Here is a 26,005-nt window from a genome sequence, read left to right as displayed (position 1 = left end):
CTGCTTGTGTTGCTAGTATACCGGATGACTATTGGTTTGAGCAGTTAATTTAAGCAAGAAATAAACTTACTTTAAAACTGAATGGAAATAAAAAAGAATCACACAAGTAAACACAAGATTTTACGTGGTAAAACCATGACAGTGTGTCAAAGAAACATCCACTAGGCAAGGGATTGGATATTTATTTAATCAAGAATGATTCTCCATCATTACATGATCTCGAGCATTCACCAGTTTTATAAGAGCCTCTCCTCCATTACATAACTGATATTAGTTAGAAATCTCGTTATAAAACTAACTGGTAGTAATTACTATGACTTTACCCATAATTACATGTCTTGTTGTCACATTTCAACAACGACGATGCTTGTATTTGGGTTCATCTTGAATTTATTCCCCTTGTAGTGTTCTTGAAATAAATACAACCCATATTATCTCTAACTTCGATATTATGGATGATTTGGTCATTTCCATCTTGGTTTTTTACGTATTCCAAGTCTTAAGTAACATCATTTTCACCTTTTTAACATCTTCTTGGATGTGTTTCATGCACCTCTTTGCTTGTCAATGTGTAATGTCTTCTCTTGTATACTCCATGGCAAGTTGGGCCACATGGTCATGTCTAATGCACCTTGCTCTTTGGCAAGGTGGTCCACATGGTCATGTCTAATGCTACTTTCTCTTTCTTTGTGCCGGTTTTTTCCTTCAATTGATGGTTTACTTTGGAGGAGTAGAGCACATATAGTAGATAATTTGATGGTTTCTTTGTCCATGGATTAATTAGAGATGGAGCTTCCATGCTATGAAAAAAAAACTTAAGTTGTTCATGATGTTGCCCATCACCCGTTTCGAGAGCTTTTGAAGCTAAGTCACATAGAGTTTAAGAACTATGGGTGAATGAGTTGTGTGTCATTCCTTGTGTTAATGTCGTTGAGTAAGAAGTGGTATCAAATCTATGAGGCCTAGGTTTTCATTAAGAAATTATGATCCTTGCAAATTGCAAGTTTGAGTGCACGACATATTGTGAATGTTAAAATGGCAACATTTGCACTATTCTAATAAGAAAAAATCTTAGATTTCCAATCCTTGCTATTTTTTGTCGAAGAGCTTCGGATGATGGTTCAACTACTATGTTGTTAGGCTATCGAATATGATTCATATGATTCACTGGATGCAAAGCCCCACTGTCAAAGAAGTGCAGTGGATGCAAAACCCCATCACAGGATCAAGTTATGCTTGTGTCTAGACCAATTCGAGTAAACCAATTGGAGCAAACCACAAAAATAGGGTACGTTTTTTGTGAACACTGAATCTCTGTTGGCCTATTAAAGTTGTTGAAGACTTTTGTAGTCTAATTTTGCATTAGTCGTTGTCTTCTAGAGATCATGTTCTTCACTTTTGCTTGTAATTAATCTATTATGATCTCTTTTCTTTCACCTTTTCTTTTTATTTTTACAGCTTGTTTCTATCTTTTGTCCAAACCTCTGGCATTATTAGAAACTTGTAGTTGTACCCTCATCGAATTTCTTGAGTGTCTCGGTTCATACTGACAATTTCCAGATGAAACTTTATTTTTCCTGTAACAGCTTGGGAGAACTCTGCAACAAAAAGTATTGAAACTATTGTGGGTGAGTTTAACTTGCCCATAGATAGTCAAACTGAGGAGCAAGTTAACTCAGCTTGGTAGTAGGGCCAAGTTGAATTTGATTTGGGAGTATTGGAAGACTAGGCTAAGTTTTTTATTTTTTTCCCTCACTAATGAAGTCATCTTCCTTCCAGGGGTGTTGAATATCAATTGAAATGTACTGGTATGACAACTGAGTGCTACATAGGCTGTGGCAAGCCTGAAATCATTAAGCATGTTTTCTTACATTGTAAAGTTGCCAAAATGTTCCGTGCTTGGATTTTCTACTGACTATAATGTTCTCTTTCTCTCTATACATTGGAAAAATGCATTGTGTTTGGAGACAAATGGATGATTTGACATACAAGTCAGGCTATTTTGTATCTAATGCATCCAATCGACTTTTCTGTCTTATGTAAATGATGTTGTTGGGATGCTTTCCTTGGGCTACACTCTTTGTTGCACTATTTTGTGTTGTGTTTTGAAATCCATTCCTATTAACTGTAGTCCAAAGAGCTATACCAGCACGTTTAACAATCACTTATGATACCATAATTCACACTTTGGAATTAACTCTATTTCATCTTTGTCTGTACAGCTTACATCTGGGCCCTCTGATCAGTAATAGTAAATCACTAAGATTTGTGGGGTCAGTGATAGCAGAGCACTTCAATCTCTTCCTACTAGGAGTTAAAGTGGTGATGTTCAACTAGGTGTGGAGGCTAGCTCTACTTGGTTGGTTGTTGAACAGAAAGCACTAGTCCATTGTACCACCCCTCGCAGAATACGGGCTATCGCCCTTCTAAGAAGAGAAGTGTCTATGTCATCAATAGTTCTCAATCAATCTGTTGAACTAAACCGATATGATCGTAAGTAAACTAAACAACATGGCTTAATATCCCCCATCTGTTTGCAACTTTGGAATGGTTGAATTTGGGGATTGGATTTAATTTCTATATTTGTGGTTTTTTTCTTTTGGAGACTACATTACAAGTTCAATTACAATATGCATTGACAATTTCATTGAATGTCGAAACATTTAATGAACTGAACCTGAACACTAAATTGAACTCAATTTTGTTTTTATAATTTTCGAAACGAAATCTGACAGGCTAAATTGATCGGACTACACCTCAATTTTACCTTATAATCCATCCTTGCCACACAATGACTAAAAATAGAGTTAAAGTCCCAACAAGATATGATGACATTACAATTCACAATGATAGAGATTTGCAAATAAAATGTAGAGATGCGAGTCTCTGGTGGGTCTCTCTAAGGTGGAATGTGTTCCATGGATGATCCTACAAGGTGCTTTCTCTGTCCTATTGATTAGTGTCGGGCTTGTTGTTCTTGTTGTAATGCTCTCTGCGGGTCTTTTCTGTTCCCCTTCCCTTCTTCGTTGAGCTCTGTAGAGACTTAGGAAAGATGCAATATACTGTTCACGCCAGTAGGAAATGATCCCGCAGATGCAAGGGTCACCCCGCCATGTGATTGAAGCAATTGAAGTTGATCACCCAGTACCCGTTTACCCAGAACCAGTGATGTGTCAGTGCTAGTACCAACATCTCTTTTATTAGTTCGAAATCCATCATCATGCCCAACAACACCATCCATCCCATGTACAGGCTCGTTTTTGAATGGAAATACTATTTTTTTAGTCCCTAAGAGCGTGATTGAGGAGCCTTCCCTCCTACTAACATTATCCACTTTTTTGGCTTATTGAGATAAATTGATAATCTAGTTAGGGTTTATACTCCCTTCTTATGTTGGTTAAGGCTTGCTTATATGAGCTTGCTTATTGAGATGATCTAGTCGGTTTAGACCTTTCCTTCCTCGCTAAAGACCTTACTAACTAGGTAAGACCTTAATAACCATAAACTCCTTTGTCTTGCTCTTGAAAGTGTTGGTCCTACCATCTCCACATCTCAATGAATGTCCAAATGAAAGACAGTCGTGAATGGCTGTCTAAATGACTATCTAAACGAATGGTTGTATATAGTCCTTGAAATAGGGTTATAAATAGGCATGTGAGATAGTACTATAGAATTGCCATGCTCATAGAAAGCAAACAAAACAATGAAAATCATCAAAACATGGAAAATTTTAAGGATGAAAATTTATCTCAAAGTTTAGAAATCTTGGCGAATCTTACTAATCACTAATGTGCAAACTATAACATATTTGGTGATATATTTGTAAAAATATTCAAATTTATAATGATTTTTTATATAGTCTCTATTAAATTTTGGTGATCTTTGAGGTAAAATATTTTTATACTATAAAAACTTGGGGAATCACTTTTATAAAAAATGGAAATTAACGAATCATTTTTTGGAAAAAGCATGGAAAATTAGCCCACCTAAAAATATTAACCCCTAAAATTTTCCCTGCATCAAAGCATTTACTTATTATAGGTATGTCTGCAAAAAGACCCTTAGAAGGTACCATAGGAAGGGGATTAGGTTTAGAATACACTATTTGTATCATACCATGACGAGCTTTAGGATGAAGATGAGAACACAACAAAACAAGTTGAAGAATGAGTGCAACTTCTTTAACGAGGACTCATTAAGAAGTTTGCAATCATTGCAAAAGCTTCCCCTTCTTCTTGCATAAGTTACTTGAATGAATAAAACCCAAACTACAAACACATAAGTTATTGTTGTCACCTTACTAGTACATGTATGCTCTAGTGTAGGATAGCAAGAGGTCCAACTAGATGGGTCATGTGATAGTACATGTATGCTCTAGTGCAGGGTAGCAAGAGGTCCAACTAGATGGGTCATGTGATAGTACATGTATGCTCTAGTGCAGGGTAGCAAGAGGTCCAACTAGATGGGTCATGTGATAAAAAGGCAGTAGGTATGAGGCAGAGTTTCAGTTCCCAAGGAGTATTTGTTTTTTTCATGATATCTGAGATTATCCATGAACCAATTGGCTCAACGACTTCTTAAATTAAGATAATGTGTTATTTGCTTCTCTCCAAGACATAAATGAGAAAATCAAAAACTGGCCTCAACTCTCAATTATCGGCTATGCTGGGCTATGAGAACCTTTCTCGAAAGGCATGTTTCAGATTGTCCAGTGCTCTCTCTAGTGTCTAGGCCTTTATAGTTGAGGCAGAGGGTCAAGGGCTTCATCGATGGACCTGAGAAGGCAAGGGCTAAAAAGATGGGCAGCAAAGCTAGTATATTCCAACGGTCTTTCATGGGTAACCGTTTCACGCACAGCAGCTGCCTGTTCAATTGCCTTAACTGCGAACTCAACCCATGTAGTCGTCAACCACCCGCTCCCTGCTCCTCCCGCTTAAGGCAGGGACTAGCTGCAGTGCAGCCCTCCTTGTTAATATTTTTATTTGTTTTATATGTACCATCATTATTAATATATTTCTACGAATTATAACTAAAATATCATTCAGGACTCTTTAGGAAGCTAAATGCATGAGAGATGTAAATGATGGATACATTCCATTTCATTTTACAGTGGGTAATGTTCACTGAGCTCTCACCTACAACTGCCCATTGAGGCTCCCCTCCAAAGTTAGGATGCAGTAGTACCTTGCCCAGATCTGCATGCATTTTCTCAATCACAATTTCATCTATAACTCAATCACAACTCAACTAGAAGTATAATCCAATGACATATACTGAAATAGATTATTGTTGAACTAATCTCAGTTCGTTTGCTGCATAAGTTAGTATTCAAACAGTTGGTTTGCTGCACAAGTTAGTATTCAAAGAGTTAGATGGGGTGCAACTCATACCATGGATGAGGCCAGTCAAATGAAGCCAATCTTCATTTGGGTAATCTTTACGAATAGCCTCTGCTGTTTGTAGGAGGTGTTCTATTTGAGGTTCATCGAGGTCAGGGTCACTCTCATCTACGAACTCGTTTAATAGTTCACAGCATTCCCAGATGCTCATGACAGTTTTGTCAAGCTTACCATAATGTTTGCGCTTACTTAATGCCTGCAACCACACACAAAATAATACACCAATGTGGATAACCAAACTCTTATTACAAGTGAGTGCATCCATGGTAACACAGTTGTGATGCAGTCCAGATATTGTGCCTCAAACTCTATTCAGCAGAGATTTTTCTAGTTGTCTCTCAAATTGATTACAGAATTACTAAAAAAGGAGAGTTGCAGTGTAGTAATAATAATTTAATTTTTAAATTACTATTAAATCAGACATCAAATTGGTATATAAAACACTTTTATTTATGAGATAAAAGACCAACTATTCAGCAATTTGAATTTGATAATTAAAGATCTAAGAAAACATTTATACTCATGAAATTAAAGAGTATCCTTATGTAAATTGTAGATTATGGACTCCCAGAATATTCTGGGATTCTAAAGACATGGACTAGGTCGCCATGTCCCGAAATAGTCGAGGAATCCGCCATCGGCTTAAGCTCACAATTGAAAATGGGCATATTTTTTTCATGGGTATATTTTCAACCAGCAAAGTCTATAGCAACTTGGTTGTTAACTGCATTACGAGAATACTTATAATCAAGGGAGACACTAGCAATGTATCCTTGGCGGAAAAAGTTACGAGAAAACTTATAATTAAGGGAGACATTAGCAATGAGAGTACAGAACTTACGTAATCATATGTCTGGTTGATGTGATTAAGTCTATAAAACTCTTGCACACCAGCCCGCCTCTCGCTTTCGCTTTCATAGTTTCTGTTAGGGCCCAACCATTAGTTTTTCACATAATTTGTCATGCGACGATCTACCTGGTAAAGTGCTTTGTAAGGTTTCAATACCTGCAAGCATGACCAAAGGCATTGCTGTCTGGTGTGACAAAACCCCCATCCAACTGAAGAACGTGGGATTGTGAATGGCTCGTTTGGGTTTTGTTGATATCATTTCCTTCTAGGAGGGGATCTGCAAAAGCATTTATTTAAAACACAAAATAAAATCATCTCATCAGAGGAAGATGTTTAAAGATTGCATTACAAAACTAAGAATATGACAAGGGAATAAAAATTCATTGCATTTCAATATAAGGTGATGACCTTGAACGATGATTGTCATCTTCAATTGAATTCAGTGTGCTTAAAATCTGATTGAATCGCTGAAAGAACCTGCAAGGAAATCAATATATCTGTTTGGACTGAGCATATCGTTGACTGTAGCCATACTTTGAGAATACACAAATCAAACTGCAATCAATATAAAGACAAGCAAATGGAGACAAAATTTTAACCATACCGCAACTCTGGTTCGAGCAACAGAGGACTGAGAGAGTACAAAAATTGGAAGGAGGCGAAGAGTACAATTTAGGGATGTTGTATATATAGTGGAGAGGGCTTGTTGGGGCTTGCAATGCCACCTCAACCGATTCAGGAGAATGAGTCAGAGAGCATATCCGATTCCAGAGATATTTGACATCTCGGGGTTGAGACAGACCTGGAAAACGTGCCAAATGTGGGTCTCCACTGTGTGTTTTACTATGAATGATAAAGTTAATTACTATGTAAATTAATTTTATTTGCCGAGATCTGAGCTTCTGCTTCAACTAATTTAACTTATTTCAAGAAGTTTTCAATTTTCTCCAAGTTTAAAAAATAATAAATTAAGATAAAATTCAATCTCATACAACAAAACTTAAACTTCTCAACAATTAATTATACACCAACGATGATGTTATAAAATTTAATATTAGTTCGATTTTCAGATTCCAGCGGTGGCTCATGGAGAGCAGGAAGAAACAGGGAAGCTGATATAATGAGCGTTGGATGAGATAGTGATGATGAGGATGATGCTGATGAAGATGATAAGCACAAATGTTGGTGAGATTCGGACTGTTGGGCAACCAGCAACTCTAACCATTTGACAATTAATATTATACCTATCATATGGATAACGTTGACCTATTAAGAAAGGAAAATAGATTTTATTTTTTAAATAACTTTTTGGAATGATTGTTTTTTACTTTAATTTGTGGGGTTATTTTTAATTAATGAAAATTATATTTATCTAAATATTTAACATGTATTTATTAGGTTAATCTTTAAAAATGTATTTATTAGTTTATTCCTAAAAATCTAATTGTAAAATAAACCAGTTTTTAGAAAGGCTTAATTTAATAGTATATATCCAACTGTCTTGATAATCACAATAATTGAAAACTTAATAGTTGTTTTAACAATTTTCTAAATATTTTTGGAAAATATTGTTTAATTAAAAAAAATCTCATTTATTATTTACATTGAAAAATTATTCAAACTTCCAACTAACTAAATTTATATTAGAGATAAATTAAACAATTTAAAACTTGATTTATATGACATACTAGAACTCACCCTTGGAATTTGAGATTTTAGGGCTCACCCTCCGAAATATGAGATATAAATTAAACCATTTAAGACTTGATTTATATGACATATCAGTGCTCACCCTTGTCTATCATTAACCCATTAAGCATTATTATAATGACCAAATTCTCATTATCATTACCAAAATCTCTTTATCATTACCCAACCTTTATATTGTTAGAGATTTTAGTGCTCACCTTTGGAAATATGAAATATAAATTAAACAATTTAAGACTTGATTTATATGACATATGAGTGCTCACCGTTGGAAATATGAGATTTTAGTGCTCAGCGTTGTCTGTCATTAACCCATTAAGCATTATTATAATGACCCAATTCTCATTATCATTACCGAAATCTGGTTATCATTACCAAACTTTCATATTGTTAAAATGTGTGTGCGTTTGTATGTTCATCCTTATTATAATGACCTGCTTAATCATGACCGCTTTCATTTTTATATAACATAGTTCATTAAGATGAGGAGCAAAGTTGTTTTGTGTTTCAATTTTTACATTTTACTTATATTCCTAATCATATTTTATAAATATTTTATTTTTTATTAAAGTTTTTTTTAATTTTTTTTAATAAATATATAAATTATTTTATAGTAAGATTAGTTTTATTAAATAAATTCTATATAATAAATATAATGTAAATTTAATAATGGTTAGAATGTTTATTTTAATGTTTTAATACTAAAAAGCTTTTTCATTAGATAGTTTTTACAATGTGTTTATGGAAAAATGTCTCACTAAATGGGCAAGGGATATAATCAAATTGAATGTTCCAATTAAGTTCATTTTTATCTAGGATAGTTGAATCTTTTCAATTATATGGTTTAATAACCAATATTGATGGGATTTATTGTTAAAGATGAATAAAGAATGCAATCGAAAACATTCAAAACAGTGTCCTACAAACTATGACGTTAAGAACTATAATTTAACAAACAAGATTACTCCATATCTACTAAAGAACAATTCAAACACTAGTCTATAAAGCAATAAAGAAAAAAAAAACAGCAATTCAACAAATAGGATTAGCTCAAATCTACTAAATGACAACATTAGAAATCCATAATAATTGTAGAAAGGAAAAGATTAATTAATGTTGAAAGAAATAAAGAAGGATGAGCTAATGAAAGAGTATGTGTATAATGAAAGAGTATGTGTATGTATAAAATAGTCCATCAACACAAATTCTTATCATATGACTCTATTAGGTTCACAGTTCAAAGTAGTCCTTATATGGAAATTATAAATCCATGCTAATAACTAATTTAATTAACTTGAAATCGAAAAAAACAAATCTAACATATTATATTCTACAAATGGTATCAAATCTAACATATTATATTCTACAAATGGTATTTATACCACACCCCGCCTTAGTAAAAATAATCAAAGAAGTATACAAGTCTCTTAAGAAAAGTAACTAAGCTAATCCAACTCGAAATAAGAAAAAACAGATTTATTCTAATTTGCAAAAAGAAAACCACTTCTCATAAAGTAGTCAAGAAACAAATAAAATTCTTCAACAAAATCTCGACTAGGAAAATACATTCTCCATATGAAAAATGGACAAAAATATCTTTTACAAAATATTTATCCCTTTTGCCTATATAATTTCCTAACCCATAATCCATAGGGCACTACTGATATGTATACTGTGATAGCATTCTCTCTTCCGTCTATAAGAAGAAGGGGGATTAATCATGAGCCTTAATTTGGTTTAGTTTTGACGTGTAACTATTAGTAAGAAACCCCAATTAACTAAAGGAGATATGGTGGTTATGGTGCACGTGTTGCCACAGGAAATTTCCATCTCCCTTGGATTAAGTTAATTTCATTGACATAAAAAGTAAAGAGTTAAGGGAGTGGAGGGTTGGGTGGTTGAACCCTAACTGCTTGGCCCTCTGGTTCATGCCTCTTTCCATTCGCATTGCCAGCGTATACATCCTTTCCATTCACATTTGGCAATGCCACCTTAACAGATTCAGGCGAATGAGTCAGAGAGCATATCCGATTCCAGAGATATTTGACCTGGAAAACGTGCCAAATGTGGGTCTCCACTGCGTGTTTTACCGAATGATAAATTTAATTAATAATTTTATTTGCAGAGACCTGAGATTCTGCTTCAACTAATTTAACTTGTTTCAAGAAGATTTCAATTTTCTCCAAGTTTAAAAAATAATAAATTAAGATAAAATTCAATCTCATACAACAAAACTTAGAATTATCAAAGATTAATTATACACCAAAGATGATGTTATAAAATTTAATAGTAGGTAGATTTTCAGGTTCCAGGGAGGGCATGAAGAAACAGGGAAGCTAAGATAGGGTTGGATGAGATAATGATGATGATAAAGCACAAATGTTGGAGAGATTCGGAGTGTTGGGCAACCAGCAATTCTAACCATTTGAACCAGCAATTCCAACAATTTGACAGTTAAATTTATACATATCATATGGATAACGTTGACATATTAAGAAAGGAAAATAGTTTTTATTTTTAAAAAAAATTCCGAATGTTAATTTTTTCTTTTAATTTTTGGCTCATTTTTAGTTAATAAAAAATATTTTTTTTTTAAATATTTTTTAAATTAAATATAAATATATATTTATTAGTTTAGTCTTAAAAATCTAATTGTAAAATAAACAAGTTTTTAGAAAGGTTTAATTTAATAGTATTTATCCCACTATCATGATAATCACAAGCCAACGCTCAAAACTTAATGGTTATTCTAACAATTTCCCAAATACTTTTGGAAACATCGATTAATTTAAAAAAAAAAATCTCATTTATTATTTACAGTGAGAAATTATCCAAACTTCTAACTAAACTTATACACTTATATTACAAATTTATATAACATATTGATGCTCACCCTTGAAATATGAGATATAAATTAAACAATTTAAGACTTGACTTATAGCACATATTAGTGTTGGTCACTAACCCAATAAACATTATTATAATGACCAAATTCTCATTATCATTACCAAAATCTCGTTATCATTACCAAACCTTCATATGGTTAAAATGTGTGTATTTTTCTATGTTCATCCTATTTTAATGACTTGCTTAATCATGACCGCTTTGATTTTTATACAATATAGGTGATTAAGATGAGGAGCAAAGTACCATATTTTGTGTTTGACTTTTAACATTTTACTTATATTTTTAATCATATTTTATCTTTTATTAAAGTTTTATTTTAAGTTTTTTTAATAAATGTATAAATTATTTTATAGTGAAATCATTTTTATTAAATAAAGTTTATGTAACAAATTTAATGTAAACATAATAATGGTTGGAATGTTTATTTCAATGTTCTAAATATTAAAAGGGTTTTTCTTATTAGATAGTTTCTACAATATGTTTATGGAAAATGTCTCACTAAATAGACAAGGATATAACTCAATTGAGAGGCTCAATTAAGCTTTCCCTTATCTAGGATAGTTGAATCTTTTCAAATATATGGTCCAACAACCAATATTTATGGGATTTAATATTAAGGGTGAATAAAAAATGCAATGCAAAACATTCAAAACAGTATCCTACAAACTATGACATAAATAACTATAATTTAGCAAACAAGATTAGTCCATATCTACTAAAGAACAATTCAAACACTAGTCTATAAAGCAATAAAGCAAAAGAAAACAACAATTCAACAAATAGGATTAACCCAATCTACTAAATGACAACATTAGAAATCTATAATAATTATAGAAAGGAAAAGATTAGTTAATGTTGGAAGAAATAAAGAAGGATGAAACTATATTGAGCTAATAAACGAGTATGTGTATGTATAGAATAGTCCATGAACACAAATTTTTATCATATGAATCCATTAGGTTCACGGTTCAAAGTAGTCCTTATATGGAAATCCTGAATAATTGCTAATAACTAATTTAATTAACTTGAAATTGAAAGAAACAAATCTAACATATTATACTCTACAAATGGTATCTATACATGATAGTCCTTATATGGAAATCATGAATAATTGCTAATAACTAATTTAATTAACTTGAAATTGAAAGAAATAAATCTAACATTTTATACTCTACAAATGGTATCTATACCCAACCCCATGCATTGGTAAGAATAATCAAAGACGTATACAAGTCTCCTAATAAAAGGAACTAAGCTAAACCAGCTCGAAATAAGAAAAAACAAATCCAATCTAATTTGCAAAAAGAAAATCACTACTCACAAAGTAGTTCAAGAAACAAATGAAATCATTCAACAAAATCTTGGCTAGGAAAATGGATTTATCAATATGAAAAATGGTGCAAAAATATATTTTACAAAATATTTATCCCTTTTTCATATATAATTTTCCAACCCATAATCCCTGGGGCACTACTCATATATATAGCGCAACAACATTCTCTTTTCCATCTATGAGAAGAAGGGGGGATTAATCATTAACCTTAATTTGGTTCTAGTTTTGACATGTAACTATTAGTAAGAAAGCCTGATTAACTAAAGGAGGTATGGTGGTTATGGTGCACATGTTGGCCATAGGAAATTTCCATCACCCTTGGATTAAGTTAAATTCATTGACATAAAAAGGGAAGAGTTGAGGGAGCGTAAGTTTGTGTGATTAAACCCTAATCACTTGGCCCTCTGGTTCATGCATATTTTCGTTTGCATTGCTAGGGTATACATCATTTTTTGGTGATTCTAATGTCTTTTTGTTGGGGCTCTCTCTGCAGTAGGTTTGGATGCTCTGTTGTGGTCGCCTGCATGTGTTATTCTGGCCTATTGTGCTTTCATTGGTGTCTCTGTTGCCATCACTCTGCTTCGGGTCAGGTTTTTTCTAATGGTCTCGTTTGGGTGTGCCATTGCTCTACCTCATGTTATCATTGTTTTTTTCTTTTTCAAGGGATGTTTGTATTATTTCCCGCTTGGTTGTCACTGTGGGTTTTTCGTTGGGCTTTGATGCCCTGATTTATTTTGTTTGAAGCGTGGTTTTGGGGGTTTTCTCATGGGCTATCAAGGTGGCCTATGCCCTGTTGTAGTTTTTCTAAGATTTCAAGTAAGGGGTTTTTTGACCTCCTTTCTTAGCCATTTTTCGTGGCATAATTATCTTGCCATGTGCTTATTTTCCTGATTATCCATGAGGCGTTATTTCTTGAATGCATTCAACCTATGCAAAATGTAATTTTATTGTTCTTTTAGATGAACAAAATTATGGGTTTATTTTCTCATTAGATATATATATTTCATTGACATGATGAGGAAACATCTTACTTATTACTAATTTCACATCTTTCCATTTCATAAGCAATCAATTATAGTCTCTTGTTGCTGGCCTCTTAGAATAAATCTCATTGGGTTACTACTTCTCCTACCACCTTTGGCTGTTCAATTTTGTATGTCCACAATTTGATGGTATCCTTTGTCTCCTATATCTCATTCTTGTCTTGAGTGTTTCCTTCTTTTTTGGGTTCCTTTTCATATTTCTTGAGTTATGTTGTTTCTACTTATGTAGTGCGACCCTTGAGTGTTTTTGTTTTTAATTAGTTGTTGAAAAACAAATATTATAATTTGAGTCTTGAATGGAATTCTAATATTGGATGAGGAGCTAAGCTCGAGAATCAGTAAATGTTTCATTCTTTAGTTTAAAGTGTATGATAATGAAGTGCATATGTGCAAGTTATGCCAACAACAATATGATTTTGGTGATTACTAGTCATCAAACATTGATGGTATTGCCTGAAATTTTCAAGTCATAAACTTGTGGGCACCAATTGATGTGTGAAACTAAAAATGGGATAAATGATGGCACATCACTAGGTAGCATTGATATGGATAAGAAATTGGGTGCTAGGAAAGACACTGCGATGAATGGCATGTAAGAGAAAGTTGTGAAATCAAATCAATCCACCACATGAAGATATGTCACTTAAACTGATGCTTTCTCAAACTTCCTTGAGGCTTGGAAAACATGATTTTCATTCCCTTTATGGTTGTATCACTAAATTTTTTTCATTGTAATTGTATTCTTTAATGGAGTGATTCATGCCATGGTGCATGTCTTTTTCCCAAATACAAGCATGTTAAACCCAAATCGTTCAACTCTCTATCTAAAATTGGGGTTGAGGCTTTTAAAGCTAGGGCATGAGGTCCCTCATACCCATTATTTGTAGATATGAGGGTGGAGCTTCTAACCTAAGGTGAGGTAATAATCTCCCACATCTCCTTTCTTGATATATAACAACAACTTCCACTTCTTCCCATTCCTTCTTATCTTTCCAAAGCACCATGGCCGCCATTTCAACTTGTCCCTAGCCTACCCAATAGAAGCTCTAAGCTTGGTGTAGCCTATATATGGTAGCTTGAAAACTTGGGGAAAATATTTTGGATTTAGTGAAGGTGACCATACTAATGGGTAAACTTTCAACTATTTAGGAACTCTCTGAGGACAAAGAATGAAATATTGTGGAAGCTAGAGGATAATTTATTGGATAGAGATCTTGATTTATAAGTATGTCATTGTTTAAAGCTCCTAATCCTCATACATTTTAATGTATGTTCTTCACCTAGGGGGATCTACTCCTTAAATCTCTTAACTTATTTGAATCTTACCTCAAGCTTAGAAAAAGGATTTTATTTTGTGATTGTCCACCTAAATAAATGTTCTGACTATGGTTACCTCATCGCTTAAAGTGTTTCTAAAGTTATTAATGCTTTAAAGAAATGAATCAAGCATGGGATATAGTTTGAATGAATGAAAACTAGGTGATGTCTTGTCATAGGTGCACTTTTTAGTTTCAAGGGGCCCTAATTTATGCAAGCCCTACAATGTTATTTTGTATGGAAAGGAATGTAAGGAAAAGTTGAGCCTATGATACACGATATAGCCAAACCACATGAGATATGAGAGAGAAGGGCAGGTATCAAATCGTCGATAATTTAAAGGGCATGAGAGATGTGGATATACTACCTCATTGTAAGGACAAGCATTGGAGGATCAAGACATCCAATATTAAGGGAAAAATAGAAGCCATCATTATGGATAAAAGTGTTGCAATCACAAGTGTTATAGACATTTTTGTGCCCTACAACTCCAAGCATGAAATGTACATAAACCAAGGGCTCCTAAGTCCCTAAAATTGTTGTTCTAACCCCTAAAGGAACAAGGTCAACAGATTACAGCTTCTCCCAAAAGTTCTCCACCAGAAACTGCTCAGAATTGGTCAAAACAGGATCATTGCAGCTGCTCCACTAGCTAGGTGCGTTGCATCTCACCCAAATGCACTGTGAGGGTGCGTTGCATTTCAAAACTCCCTTCTGTAGGGTGCGATGGGTGAGAAATGACAAATGGCAGTGTCATTCCGCGAGGTGGAGAGGCAATGGAAGCTTCCAGAATCTTCTCTTGTGACACTTGCCTCACTGAATTCAACCAAGGATGAGTAAGAGGCCCTCAGTCTCCAAGTCGAAGCAAGAACTGACAGAGAGAAGACACTAATCAAATCACAAGCTGACTCATCCTCCTTACAGATATCTATATATGGATCCCTCATCCCAGAGATCCAGAGGCTAGAATTTTGCATATTGTAAGGAATTGTTGTTGGTTTCTAGAGACAAACATCAGATTGTTGGGTGATTTATGCTTTGTTTGAGGTGAAGAGGGGCTTCTTTGCTAGGAGGTTGATGCTGGGTCGGAACCACTGGTTGTAACTCCTCCTGGATCTTTTCTTGTTTATCAATAAAAACTATTTGAGTTCTCCTCCATGCTTTTGTATCATCGATGCTTGTTACATTTGTATGGTTAACTTAAATCTGATCCTAAGTTGTTTATGAATATAGATCCATGTCTTTGTATAGTGCTCTTCTTCTGTGATCTTACAGGTACTTTGTGAAGCTGAGCATGCAAGGGAGCAGGTAGCTGGAGACTATCAAAGAAGAGAGGGATTGGATCAAAGGATTAGCGCAAGACACAGGTTGGTTCTTTCTATTCCTCTCTATCTATAATTCATAAAGGAAATACAAAAGTATTTTTTCTCTGTTTGTTTCTAAGGCAGCTGTCACACCTTAGTGGGATAGAGCAGTTCTAAATAGACACTTTTCCCTGTAACAAAATGGCAACTCCACTGTGGAATGTATAATTAGTTTGTTTGTGTATCATTCTTTGTTGTTTGTTTCATAAACTTATAAGTAGCTTTCGAACTGCATTTGCCATAACAAATGTAAAGTAGATAACTGCTGCTTCAATCCATTCACTGGATTTGTTTATGATTTAAACAGCTGATTCACAAACTATCTGATTGCCCTTGTGATAGCTCTTAGATCCTCCTTAGATCTACCCCTGATTGTTGCATTACTGATTGCTTTTTACTCGGCCAAAAACCAAGGACTGAACTGCAAACTGTGACCCGGAACCCGGACATAGTCTCGTTTCTAGCCCAGCGCAGGTACTGTTCAGAGATCCTTAATTTCAGCGCACTTCCCGAAGGGGCAACCTGCGCTGCATTTCAGATTCTCTGTGTTACAAGTGCGCTGATCAGACTAGCTCTGTGCAGTCGTGGTTCTTGTGCTTCATTCTTTCCAGTTCTATCCCTGAATTTTGTTGCCTGTTATCAGTATATGTCTGTTTGAAACCTCTTTTCCTTGCTGTTATTCTGCCTCCTTTGTACAAAAGAATTGTAGATGTTTTTGTGTGTTTGTTGAGTCGTTTACAGTTTTCCATTGCAAAAGTAGAATAGTCGTACTGTCGTCCTTTGATTTGAATCTGTCGCAAGTGTCGATTTCGATCATAGGAGGAATTTTGATTATTGTTGATGGTCGATTATACTGTTACTATTGCCTTTGGTCTGAGTTTGTAAATTTCTAGTGTCAAGAACGAGTGTGCATTTCAAAATCGTAAGGTGTCGTAATCATCTCTGTTTTTTGATTTCGAAAAAGAGCTTGTTTATATTTGTCGCTTGAAAAGAAATTCAGATTTGTACATCAACTTTCTTTTTAGCATCAATACTAAGAAAGTCGAAAACAAATACATGCATGTGCATTTGCATATAGACAGTCTGTTTGGCTTGATTTAGGAAAGTGCATTTAGAGTGTGCTCTTTGCTCTTTGTGAAAAGATTCTATCTTTCTTTTCCCCTAGTAGCTAGGATTTTCATTGCACAAAAGAGATAAAAGTTTGTTTATCATCTTTAGATTGCATTTTAGGAATCACATCTACATCTCGTGGTGAACCCGAAAGGCAAACTTCATAAACAAGATCAACTTAAAATAAATTCAATGAATCTAACAACGCTTTGGAACTTAACGCACAACATTTAGAGGTCTAGGCTAGAGACGTATTCTGGCGTCGTAAAGCCTGGTAACTGTTGTCCTCACTGATGGTTGGGTGATTCCTCCACTTTGAGACGATAAGTTCCAGTACGGACTTGTGCTCCCACGTACCGTCGAGTATATTTTGGGAGACCCCTATAGGCTTAAATCCTTTATCCTTAGGAAGCCGTGTCTGCCGCCCTATTGATCGCAATGCACTGAACACAGCATTCGGGAAGATTGACTGTCGTACCGTAAAAATTATTCTGTAGTTTTGCGATTGGTTTGGTACTCCCTCTACCTAGATCTCCAGAGTAGTCCCTTTCGTTCCTTTTCAGACTCCTTAACGGAAAAGGTCCTTCTGAGCACTTGTCACTTTAGGCTCATTAAAAATCGAAGGCGACTAGAGTCATCTTTTGTTTTTTCTCGACTCTTAAAAACTGAAAAAACAAGTTGTGTCAAAGCGTCTAAAAATTTATTTTAAACGGAATATTCATCACCCCTTTCCTACGTTGATCTTGGGTTGAGAAAATGGAGTCCACCAACCAAGGAATTCCCCTTGGAGGAAATCCTAGTCCCTTCTCCTCTTGGGGAGATGTTGGTACACCCCATATGTCCACATTGTCGCTTCCAGGACTGACAATTGGTTTTCCTGTATGGCTCTTCTCAACCTCTGTCGTTCAGAACACCACTATTCCTGAACAATCGAATCAGCAATTAGACGAGACCAGAGTTACCCACCAACCTTCTACTTCCTCTAATTCTTCCTCTCCTCCTTCCTCTTCGCTTGATGGGGCTGGTAAAGCCAAAAGTCAAGTTCCTAAGGAGAAGAAGGAAAAGAAGAAGAAAGAGAAGAAGAAGAAGGAGCCGAAAGCGAATGGGGGCAAACGAGTGTCGTCTAATGAAAATCCACACACTGCACTGACCAGGCCTAAATCGCCATGTGTCATTTGCAAAGGAGACCATTTTCATAGAGATTGTCCTTGCATCCCTCAGATCTTAATGGACTGGTCTCCTCGTTTGCACAACCCGGTGTCGTCAACCTCTGATGATCATGTTGAAAACACACCGTCAACTAGCGAAAGTGAAGCCCCAGGACAAAAAGGAAAATATAGATTTCCTTGTAAACTGTGCGAAGGCGATCATGCCATCCACCGTTGTCCCTTCTTAGACGAAGCTAAAAGAGTTTTGGATGATCGTCCGGTTTCACCTTTACGACTTCCTCCTGGATATAAAAAACTCTTGCCGAGTCCGTCACTAGTTGAAAATCCGGCTGACCCGCTCAGGTGGTCGGCCGATGCATCTGTCATTGAAGATGAACCATCTGAATCCATACCAGACGAAAGTCAAAAGGTCGAGGCGGCAATTGACTCGGTCTTGCCTTTAGAGGTTCCATCTTCAAATGATACAATCACTGAAGAGAACAAGGATGACACCGTCCAAATTCTTTTCATAAGCACAGACTCCAACGGACATGGGGATAATTTACCCGTTCCTTTACCGCAGGAAGGAAGTTCGTTAGAGTCATACCCGGCCGTCTATTCGGTCCCACCTCCAAGCAACCTAGTTGTCTCCTTCGACTGGAATCAACTAGGCAGACCCCGTTTACCAGCTAGTGTACCATTCCGAATTATTATTCAAATATATAGAATGGTTATGGCTGGTACCATCATAGATGAGGGGGCTTCTGTGAGTATCCTTTCCTCAACTGCTTGGAAAGCGCTTGGTTCACCATCGCTTTTGCCTGAGATGAGAAATCTGACAGGCTTTGATAAAGGAACCAGTCGACCGTTAGGGATCCTTCCCGATGTGCCCATAACATTGAGAGGAAAAACCGTTCACATGAACGTAATGGTAGTTCAAGGACCCCTAGATTACAATCTATTCCTTGGACGAGACTATATTTATTGCATGGGAGCAATTGTCTCCTCACTCTTTAGAGTAATGTGTTTTCCGCACGAAGGAAGAGTGGTCAAGCTCATGGACCAGCTTTCATTTCTCGGATCATACAGAGCAAATAGTCATATACCATCCCTGAATGGTCTTTTCACGCAAGAAATGTCTCAATCTCCAGTCCGTCCTCCCGATGATCGCGAGTGATTCGGAGGGATATGACTGAAACCCAGGGGGCATGCACCCTGGTCTGCCTCAGCAGAAAATCTTTGGGTATAGGGTAGGTTTCCGTGGGAGAATATGACTAGTCTATACCCCCGTCCATGATTTGAAGAGGGGGTTATTCTGGAACAAGATTCTCTTGTCAAATTTATGTGAGTTGGCGGGCATCGCTGCTCACCTTTGTTTATTTCGGTAGACATCACCGAAGAAGTGTTTTTTTTACACCGTAAATAGAACAATCTTTGGTAACCTGTAAGAGGTAGGCCTCTCTCGCTAAAACAAATGTTTTATCGGAAAGAAGTAGGGGTAACCTTGAAACTCTGTTTTATACCTGGGGGCATGCAAACCTTTTGGAGTGCAAACAAAGAGCGATCATTTATCTATTTTTTGGATTGGTCGTTTCCTAACTTGCATAAAGAAAGGATGTGGGGAAAAACTCTAAAAGTTTCCGTTTTTATATGGGACATTCTTATCACAAGACTGGATTAATCGAGCAGTTTTAGCACATAGTTCAAGCTCGTTAAAAAATAAACATAAGACATGAGCAAGTGTTTCCACCCACGTTTAAGCTCATTAAAAAATGAACTATTCCCCCGGTAAATAACCATCGTGAATGTAGTACTTGAGCCATTAAAGCCTTGGTCGTGTTTGCACCATCACCTCCACTTTTCATTGGCCGATCATTCACCTCCATTTGATTGTTTATCCATTTTGAGGAACAGCTGCGAAGAGTGATTTCACTAGCCATCCTTGTGGCACTGCCGTGATTGGAAAATTCTAAACCTTCCCTGGAATCAGCTGCTACCCGTTTTATCACTCGTTCCTCAAAAGGCGAGTCTCCTTTAAGCTCTTTTCAACTGACTCGTAAAATATGAAAAGATTGCCAAGCCATTGGCCTCTCCAGCTCGTTAAAGGGACAGGAAGTGTTATCCCTCCTCTAGATTTTAATCTTTTTGGACCTAAGGGATTATTACACAAAAATATCGAGCGCTTGTTTTGTTCGGCTCGTTAAAACTATCGAAAATTCATCCCTTCTGTATTGTTTTATACTTTTTCGGACTTAAGGGATTAGATGACGAAAAAGGAATTTTGGAGTTACCTTTATGTTCCTTTTCAAACTCTCTAAAATTGAAAAGGACCGAGTTATCTTTGTCGTTAAACTTGTTAAAAAAATTAATAGTGACAAACTTGTCTTTAGACGAGAACGAGTTTCACCATCGCTAGGCTCATTAAAACATAGCGATGGGTTTGCCCGAAGGGAAAATTATAGAACAAGCATATGTTATCCTCCTCAAGCTTGACAAAAATAAAGAGGTACTGGTCAGCAATGACTAGGGAAAAATTGGGAAGAAAACTCAAAGAAACTTTGTTGGTAGCAAGTCGCTCTTGAACATGACACTTCTGCTCCGTGTCCGAGTCGGGTTGGGTTGTTTCATTCACCGGTCACATCACCATGGTCACGCCATACCATCCACATTTGGGGTTAATGCTACCAATCCATCACATCAGTGTCGGCGATATGTTCAAGAGAAGTCATCCAGAGAAGTCACCTGTGTCTCACCCACTACCATACATTATACTCCATTCTTTCATGACCGCCACCCTGAACCTTATATCACCAGATCGTTTTCACCTCCATCAAAATCATTTGCTCCGTTCCGTGTCATCGATGTGGGATTCATTAAGGCCCTCCTGTGACGGATCACTTCTGGTCGACATCACTCATTATCCAAGAAGTTGATCTAGGAACACCCCATTCAGTACTTTGAAGCTTGCATGCCTCAATGGAAAGTTTCTCACTTCCGGCGACAGGTTAACATCAATGGCCTTCGACCGAAAGATTTTGCGTGGTGTTCGACGCCAAGTCCTTTATTCACACCACGTGAATTGTACTGCAGTACCTTGAGGATCATTATCATTATCGGTGATTCCTCTCGCGCTTGTTAACAGTTTACATCATTGACTGGTAATCAAGCGATGTCTTTCCATGTTCGACTTGAGAACATTTCTCACATGGATCGACTTGTACTTCGAGTGAAGATCAGACGAGATTGAAGACCCCGGATCTAGTTTCATCCATCTGGGCTGCAATATATATTCAGGGAAATGAAGACATTAAATGTACAACATTGCAGAATAGATAATCATCCTACCAAAAGGATGATGGCTCTATCAGAATCATCAGTCTACACTCAGACGATTGTCTGTCCTATGTACATGAAAATGAATTTATAAAGCTGAGCATGGGAATGCCCGCCTCAGCTAGATCATGAAAACAGTATGAAGATAATGTATTGTATTGTATCTTATTACAGGTCTCCTCCCAGCATTGAAAGAACTTCAGATCCTCATAATAAAGCATTTCACCCGACACCAAAAGGTTAACGGCCTCATACTTTAGGGGGCAACTGTTATAGACATTTTTGTGCCCTACAACTCCAAGCATGAAATGTCCATAAACCAAGGGCTCCTAAGTCCCTAAAAGTGTTGTTCTAACCCCTAAAGGAACAAGGTCAACAGATTACAGCTTCTCCCAGAAGTTCTCCACCAGAAACTACTCAGAATTGGTCAAAACAAGATCATTGCAGCTACTCCACTGGCTAGGTGCGTTGCATCTCACCCAAATGCACTGTGAGGGTGCGTTGCATTTCAAAACTCCCTTCTGTAGGGTGCAATGGGCGAGAAATGACAAATGGCAATGTCATTCCGCGAGGTGGAGAGGCAATGGAAGCTTCCAGAATCTTCTCCTGTGACACTTGCCTCACTGAATTCGACCAAGGATGAGTAAGAGGCCCTCAGTCTCCAAGTGGAAGCAAGAACTGACAAAGAGAAGACACTAATCAAATCACAAGCTGACTCATCCTCCTTACAGATATCTATATATGGATCCCTCATCCCAGAGATCCAGAGGCTGGAATTTTGCATATTGTAAGGAATTGTTGTTGGTTTCTAGAGACAAACATCAGATTGTTGGGTGATTTATGCTTTGTTTGAGGTGAAGAGGGGCTTCTTTGCTGGGAGGTTGATGCTGGGTCGGAACCACTGGTTGTAACTCCTCCTGGATCTTTTCTTGTTTATCAATAAAAACTATTTGAGTTCTCCTCCATGCTTTTGTATCATTGATGCTTGTTACATTTGTATGGTTAACTTAAATCTGATCCTATGTTGTTTATGAATATAGATCCATGTCTTTGTATAGTGCTCTTCTTCTATGATTTTACAGGTACTTTGTGAAGCTGAGCATGCAAGGGAGCAGGTAGCTGGAGACTATCAAAGAAGAGAGTGATTGGATCAAAGGATTAGCGCAAGACACAGGTTGGTTCTTTCTATTCCTCTCTATCTATAATTCATAAAGGAAATACAAAAGTAGTTTTTCTCTGTTTGTTTCTAAGGCAGCTGTCACACCTTAGTGGGATAGAGCAGTTCTAAATAGACACTTTTCCTTGTAACAAATGGTGACTCCACTGGGGAATGTCTAATTAGTTTGTTTGTGTATCATTCTTTGTTGTTTGTTTCATAAACTTATAAGTAGCTTTCGAACTGCATTTGCCATAACAAATGCAAAGTAGATAACTGCTGCTTCAATCCATTCACTGGATCTGTTTATGATTTAAACAACTGATTCACAAACTATCTGATTGCCCTTGTGATAGCTCTTAGATCCTCCTTAGATCTACCCCTGATTGTTGCATTACTGATTGCTTTTTACTCGGCCAAAAACCAAGGACTGAACCGCAAACTGTGACCCGGAACCCGGATAGAGTCTCGTTTCTAGCCTAGCGCAGGTACTGTTCAAATATCCTGAATTTCAGCGCACTTCCCGAAGGGGCAACCTGCGCTGCATTTCAGATTCTCTGTGTTATAGGTGTGCTGATCAGACTAGCTCTGTGCAGTTGTGGTTCTTGTGCTTCATTCTTTCCAGTTCTATCCCTGAATTTTGTTGCCTGTTATCAGTATATGTCTGTTTGAAACCTCTTTTCCTTGTTGTTATTCCGCCTCCTTTGTACAAAAGAATTGTAGATGTTTTTGTGTGTTTGTTGAGTCGTTTATAGTTTTCCATTGCAAAAGTAGAATAGTCATACTGTCGTCCTTTGATTTGAATCTGTCGCAAGTGTCGATTTCGATCATAGGAGGAATTTTGATTACTATTGATGGTCGATTATACTGTTACTATTGCCTTTGGTCTGAATTTGTAATTTTCTAGTGTCAAGAACGAGTGTGCATTTCAAAATCGTAAGGTGTCGTAATCATCTCTGTTTTTTGATTTCGAAAAAGAGCTTGTTTATATTTGTTGCTTGAAAAGAAATTCAGATTTGTACTATTAGCACTGCTATAAAAACGGATCAAAAATGGATGCTAAACGCCCTCAAAGTCTGCAAACTCACTGAAATTCATGCCAAGTGATCCGTGAGTAATGATTGAAATCTTCAATGTTGGGTCAATAGCTTTCTCCGATCAGGTTAGCGCAAGAGGAAAAGCCCTTGAGAAGGCAGAAATACTCTATCGGGAGGCACAAATGCACTAAAATCATGCGAAAACCCAAATAGCAGGCTTAGCAGTCCCAATCCATATCAGTCGTTGGATCTGACCGATCAACGGTCCAGATCGCGTCGGCATATCGCAAGTCGGGGAGGCAGCGGCAGCAGCAGAGGACTTCGCCGATCAACGATCGCCAATATCGCATTAGCAGGTCATATCATATCGGAGTATTGGTGGGTCAGAGCAGCAAAGCATCGGCGTTATCGACGACTCCATGAGGACCGTCCATCGCGCATCCGGATTAACGGCATAGATTGTATCGTAATATTGCTATCGGGATAGCCAAAGGGGGCAGGGCCTTCACATACAAAATGCATGCGACCCGATGGGCCGGACCCGATGGCCGTGCTACGTTGTGCTCTATAATATTTCGGGTCCGGAGTGTTCGCCAATATCGCATCGGCATTTCGCTGTCGGGGCTGTCATAGTGGACAAGGTTCTCACATGGGTTGTGTTCCGATCCGACGGGTCGGACCCGATGACCACAACACTCCATTTCATATTTTGTAAAGTCCGCGCCCATAGTGTTTTCAATATGTTGTGTGTATTTTCTTTATATAAAGAAAATACAAAGGGAAGCTTATGGCAAGCGCCGATCGCCGATGGTAGTAAAGATATTTGTGTGAGGGCCTTTGATATTTAAAAATAGTAAGGTAAGTGGTATTTCTCAGTGGCGCGGGGATGATTAATGCAAGCATGCAGCAGTACAGCGCAGTAGGCAGCTGCCTTCAATTGACAGTATGGCCTAACAGGAAGAAAAAGAGGTGCCTCAGACAGATTAACATTTGACAGTTATGATTGAGCCGTGGTTGAACCTTTGAAGTCCAGGTGAAGTATTGTGGGTGGGAATGAACAGTGTAGCAGCATTTCACTATTTCAAAGCCAAGCAGTCATATTATAGTCATTCAAGGATTCAGCAGCAGTATGGCCGAGGAGAAGATAGGACGCCACAGATCCAGTCAAAGCATTCAATGGTTATGGGCTTCGCCCATATTTCGTCCCACCTGCCCAAGAAGGACCACAGAGCACCAGAGAGGGACAAATTTATTCAAAGCATGGCCAGAGTTGTACTAGAGGCCCATTCCTATGTATGAATATGGTTGGTGGCCATTTATGAGCTCCTCCTCATGTTGTTTAGCAGAGATACTTTGTATAGTAACACTATATATACTGAAAAAACAGATGTAGTGGATTGATGAGTGTTTGATGAATGAGAGCTTATTGTAGCCTTTTAACTTCTGGAGACTGTTAATACTATGAGACCTGCAGCTTCTGGTCTTGATTTCCATTAATACAAGCTTCTTTTGCTGTCACCTGCTCACTTTTCACTTCTGCTTCTTGTTCTAGGCTGTGCCTGCTTGCATTTATTGATGTGCTGTGAATGTTTGATATCAGAGGGGCTGTCATCCCACCTCTGTATTATGATTTAGTGGCTCATTGAAATTGTTTGCAGGTTGTTGTTATTCAAATAGCAGAGAGTTGTCATCCTCACTGTCTATTGAATAATAGTAATGCAGATCCTCTAACTGATTGCATCTTGCCATCACAGAGCTCTGTGCATCTGTTGGTGCAATCAGTCTTCTCCATTATCACTTTTACCTTAAACCATGAGTAGTTGGTGGTTGAAAGCCTTGTAGTTTGGGGGTCTTCACCCATGCCTGGGGTAAATCATAGTAGGAGTGGTTATTTGGCTTAAAGGTGCTACACATCTTCCATTTATCCATCATTTTATCCAACAAAACTGTTGAATTTTTAATGTTCTTGAGCATCACTGATTTACAACCTAGGTGAGTTTCTTGGGGTGATAACATTAATTGGCGCCATTGCCGGGGAGAGGAGAATCGAAGCTCAGTTTCCCTGGGAGAACGACACAGCTTCAAACTTTGATGACAGACAAAGTTTTGAACACAGATTTTGGTTGTAATCATCTGTCTGGCGACTCCACTGGAGGAAGGCCATCCTTTGGCGACTCCACATTGAAGTTCTGGCACAGTTTGTGAGGCATACTAGAAGAAATCCGCAGAAGTCTCCAGCTGTTCCAGTGCCTGACCCTGAAAAGATTGTTAACTCAAAGAAAACATTGCAGAAAGGAGCAT

At 37.1% G+C, this 26,005-nt stretch overlaps 1 protein-coding gene across 1 annotated transcript; it reads right to left on the bottom strand.

The window, feature by feature from the left end:
• Positions 1-4,735: 4,735 nt before the first annotated feature.
• LOC149258127 (putative inositol oxygenase) lies at positions 4,736-6,926 on the bottom strand. The gene is made up of 7 exons (XM_089401738.1): positions 6,854-6,926; positions 6,658-6,726; positions 6,406-6,526; positions 6,241-6,322; positions 5,391-5,595; positions 5,109-5,195; positions 4,736-4,881 (listed from the first exon to the last, which is right to left on the bottom strand). The coding sequence occupies exons 2-7, from the start codon at positions 6,674-6,676 to the stop codon at positions 4,736-4,738; spliced, it is 660 nt and encodes a 219-aa protein (XP_089257864.1). The 5' UTR covers positions 6,677-6,726; positions 6,854-6,926.
• Positions 6,927-26,005: the final 19,079 nt, after the last annotated feature.

Source organism: Pinus tabuliformis, chromosome 6, assembly GCF_031772625.1.
Source record: "Pinus tabuliformis cultivar Carrire ecotype Pingquan chromosome 6, CPIR1, whole genome shotgun sequence".
NCBI classification, from domain to species: domain Eukaryota; kingdom Viridiplantae; phylum Streptophyta; class Pinopsida; order Pinales; family Pinaceae; genus Pinus; species Pinus tabuliformis.
Note: the sequence above shows the minus strand (reverse complement) of the source record. Positions and strands in the feature narration are given on the sequence as shown.

Coding starts and splice junctions, on each gene's coding strand:
- LOC149258127 (XM_089401738.1), bottom strand. Junction 5,596..6,240: donor TCAACCAGACATATGATTAC/GTAAGTTCTGTA, acceptor GTGTGGTTGCAG/GCATTAAGTAAGCGCAAACA. Junction 5,196..5,390: donor TTTGACTGGCCTCATCCATG/GTATGAGTTGCA, acceptor AAATGCATGCAG/ATCTGGGCAAGGTACTACTG.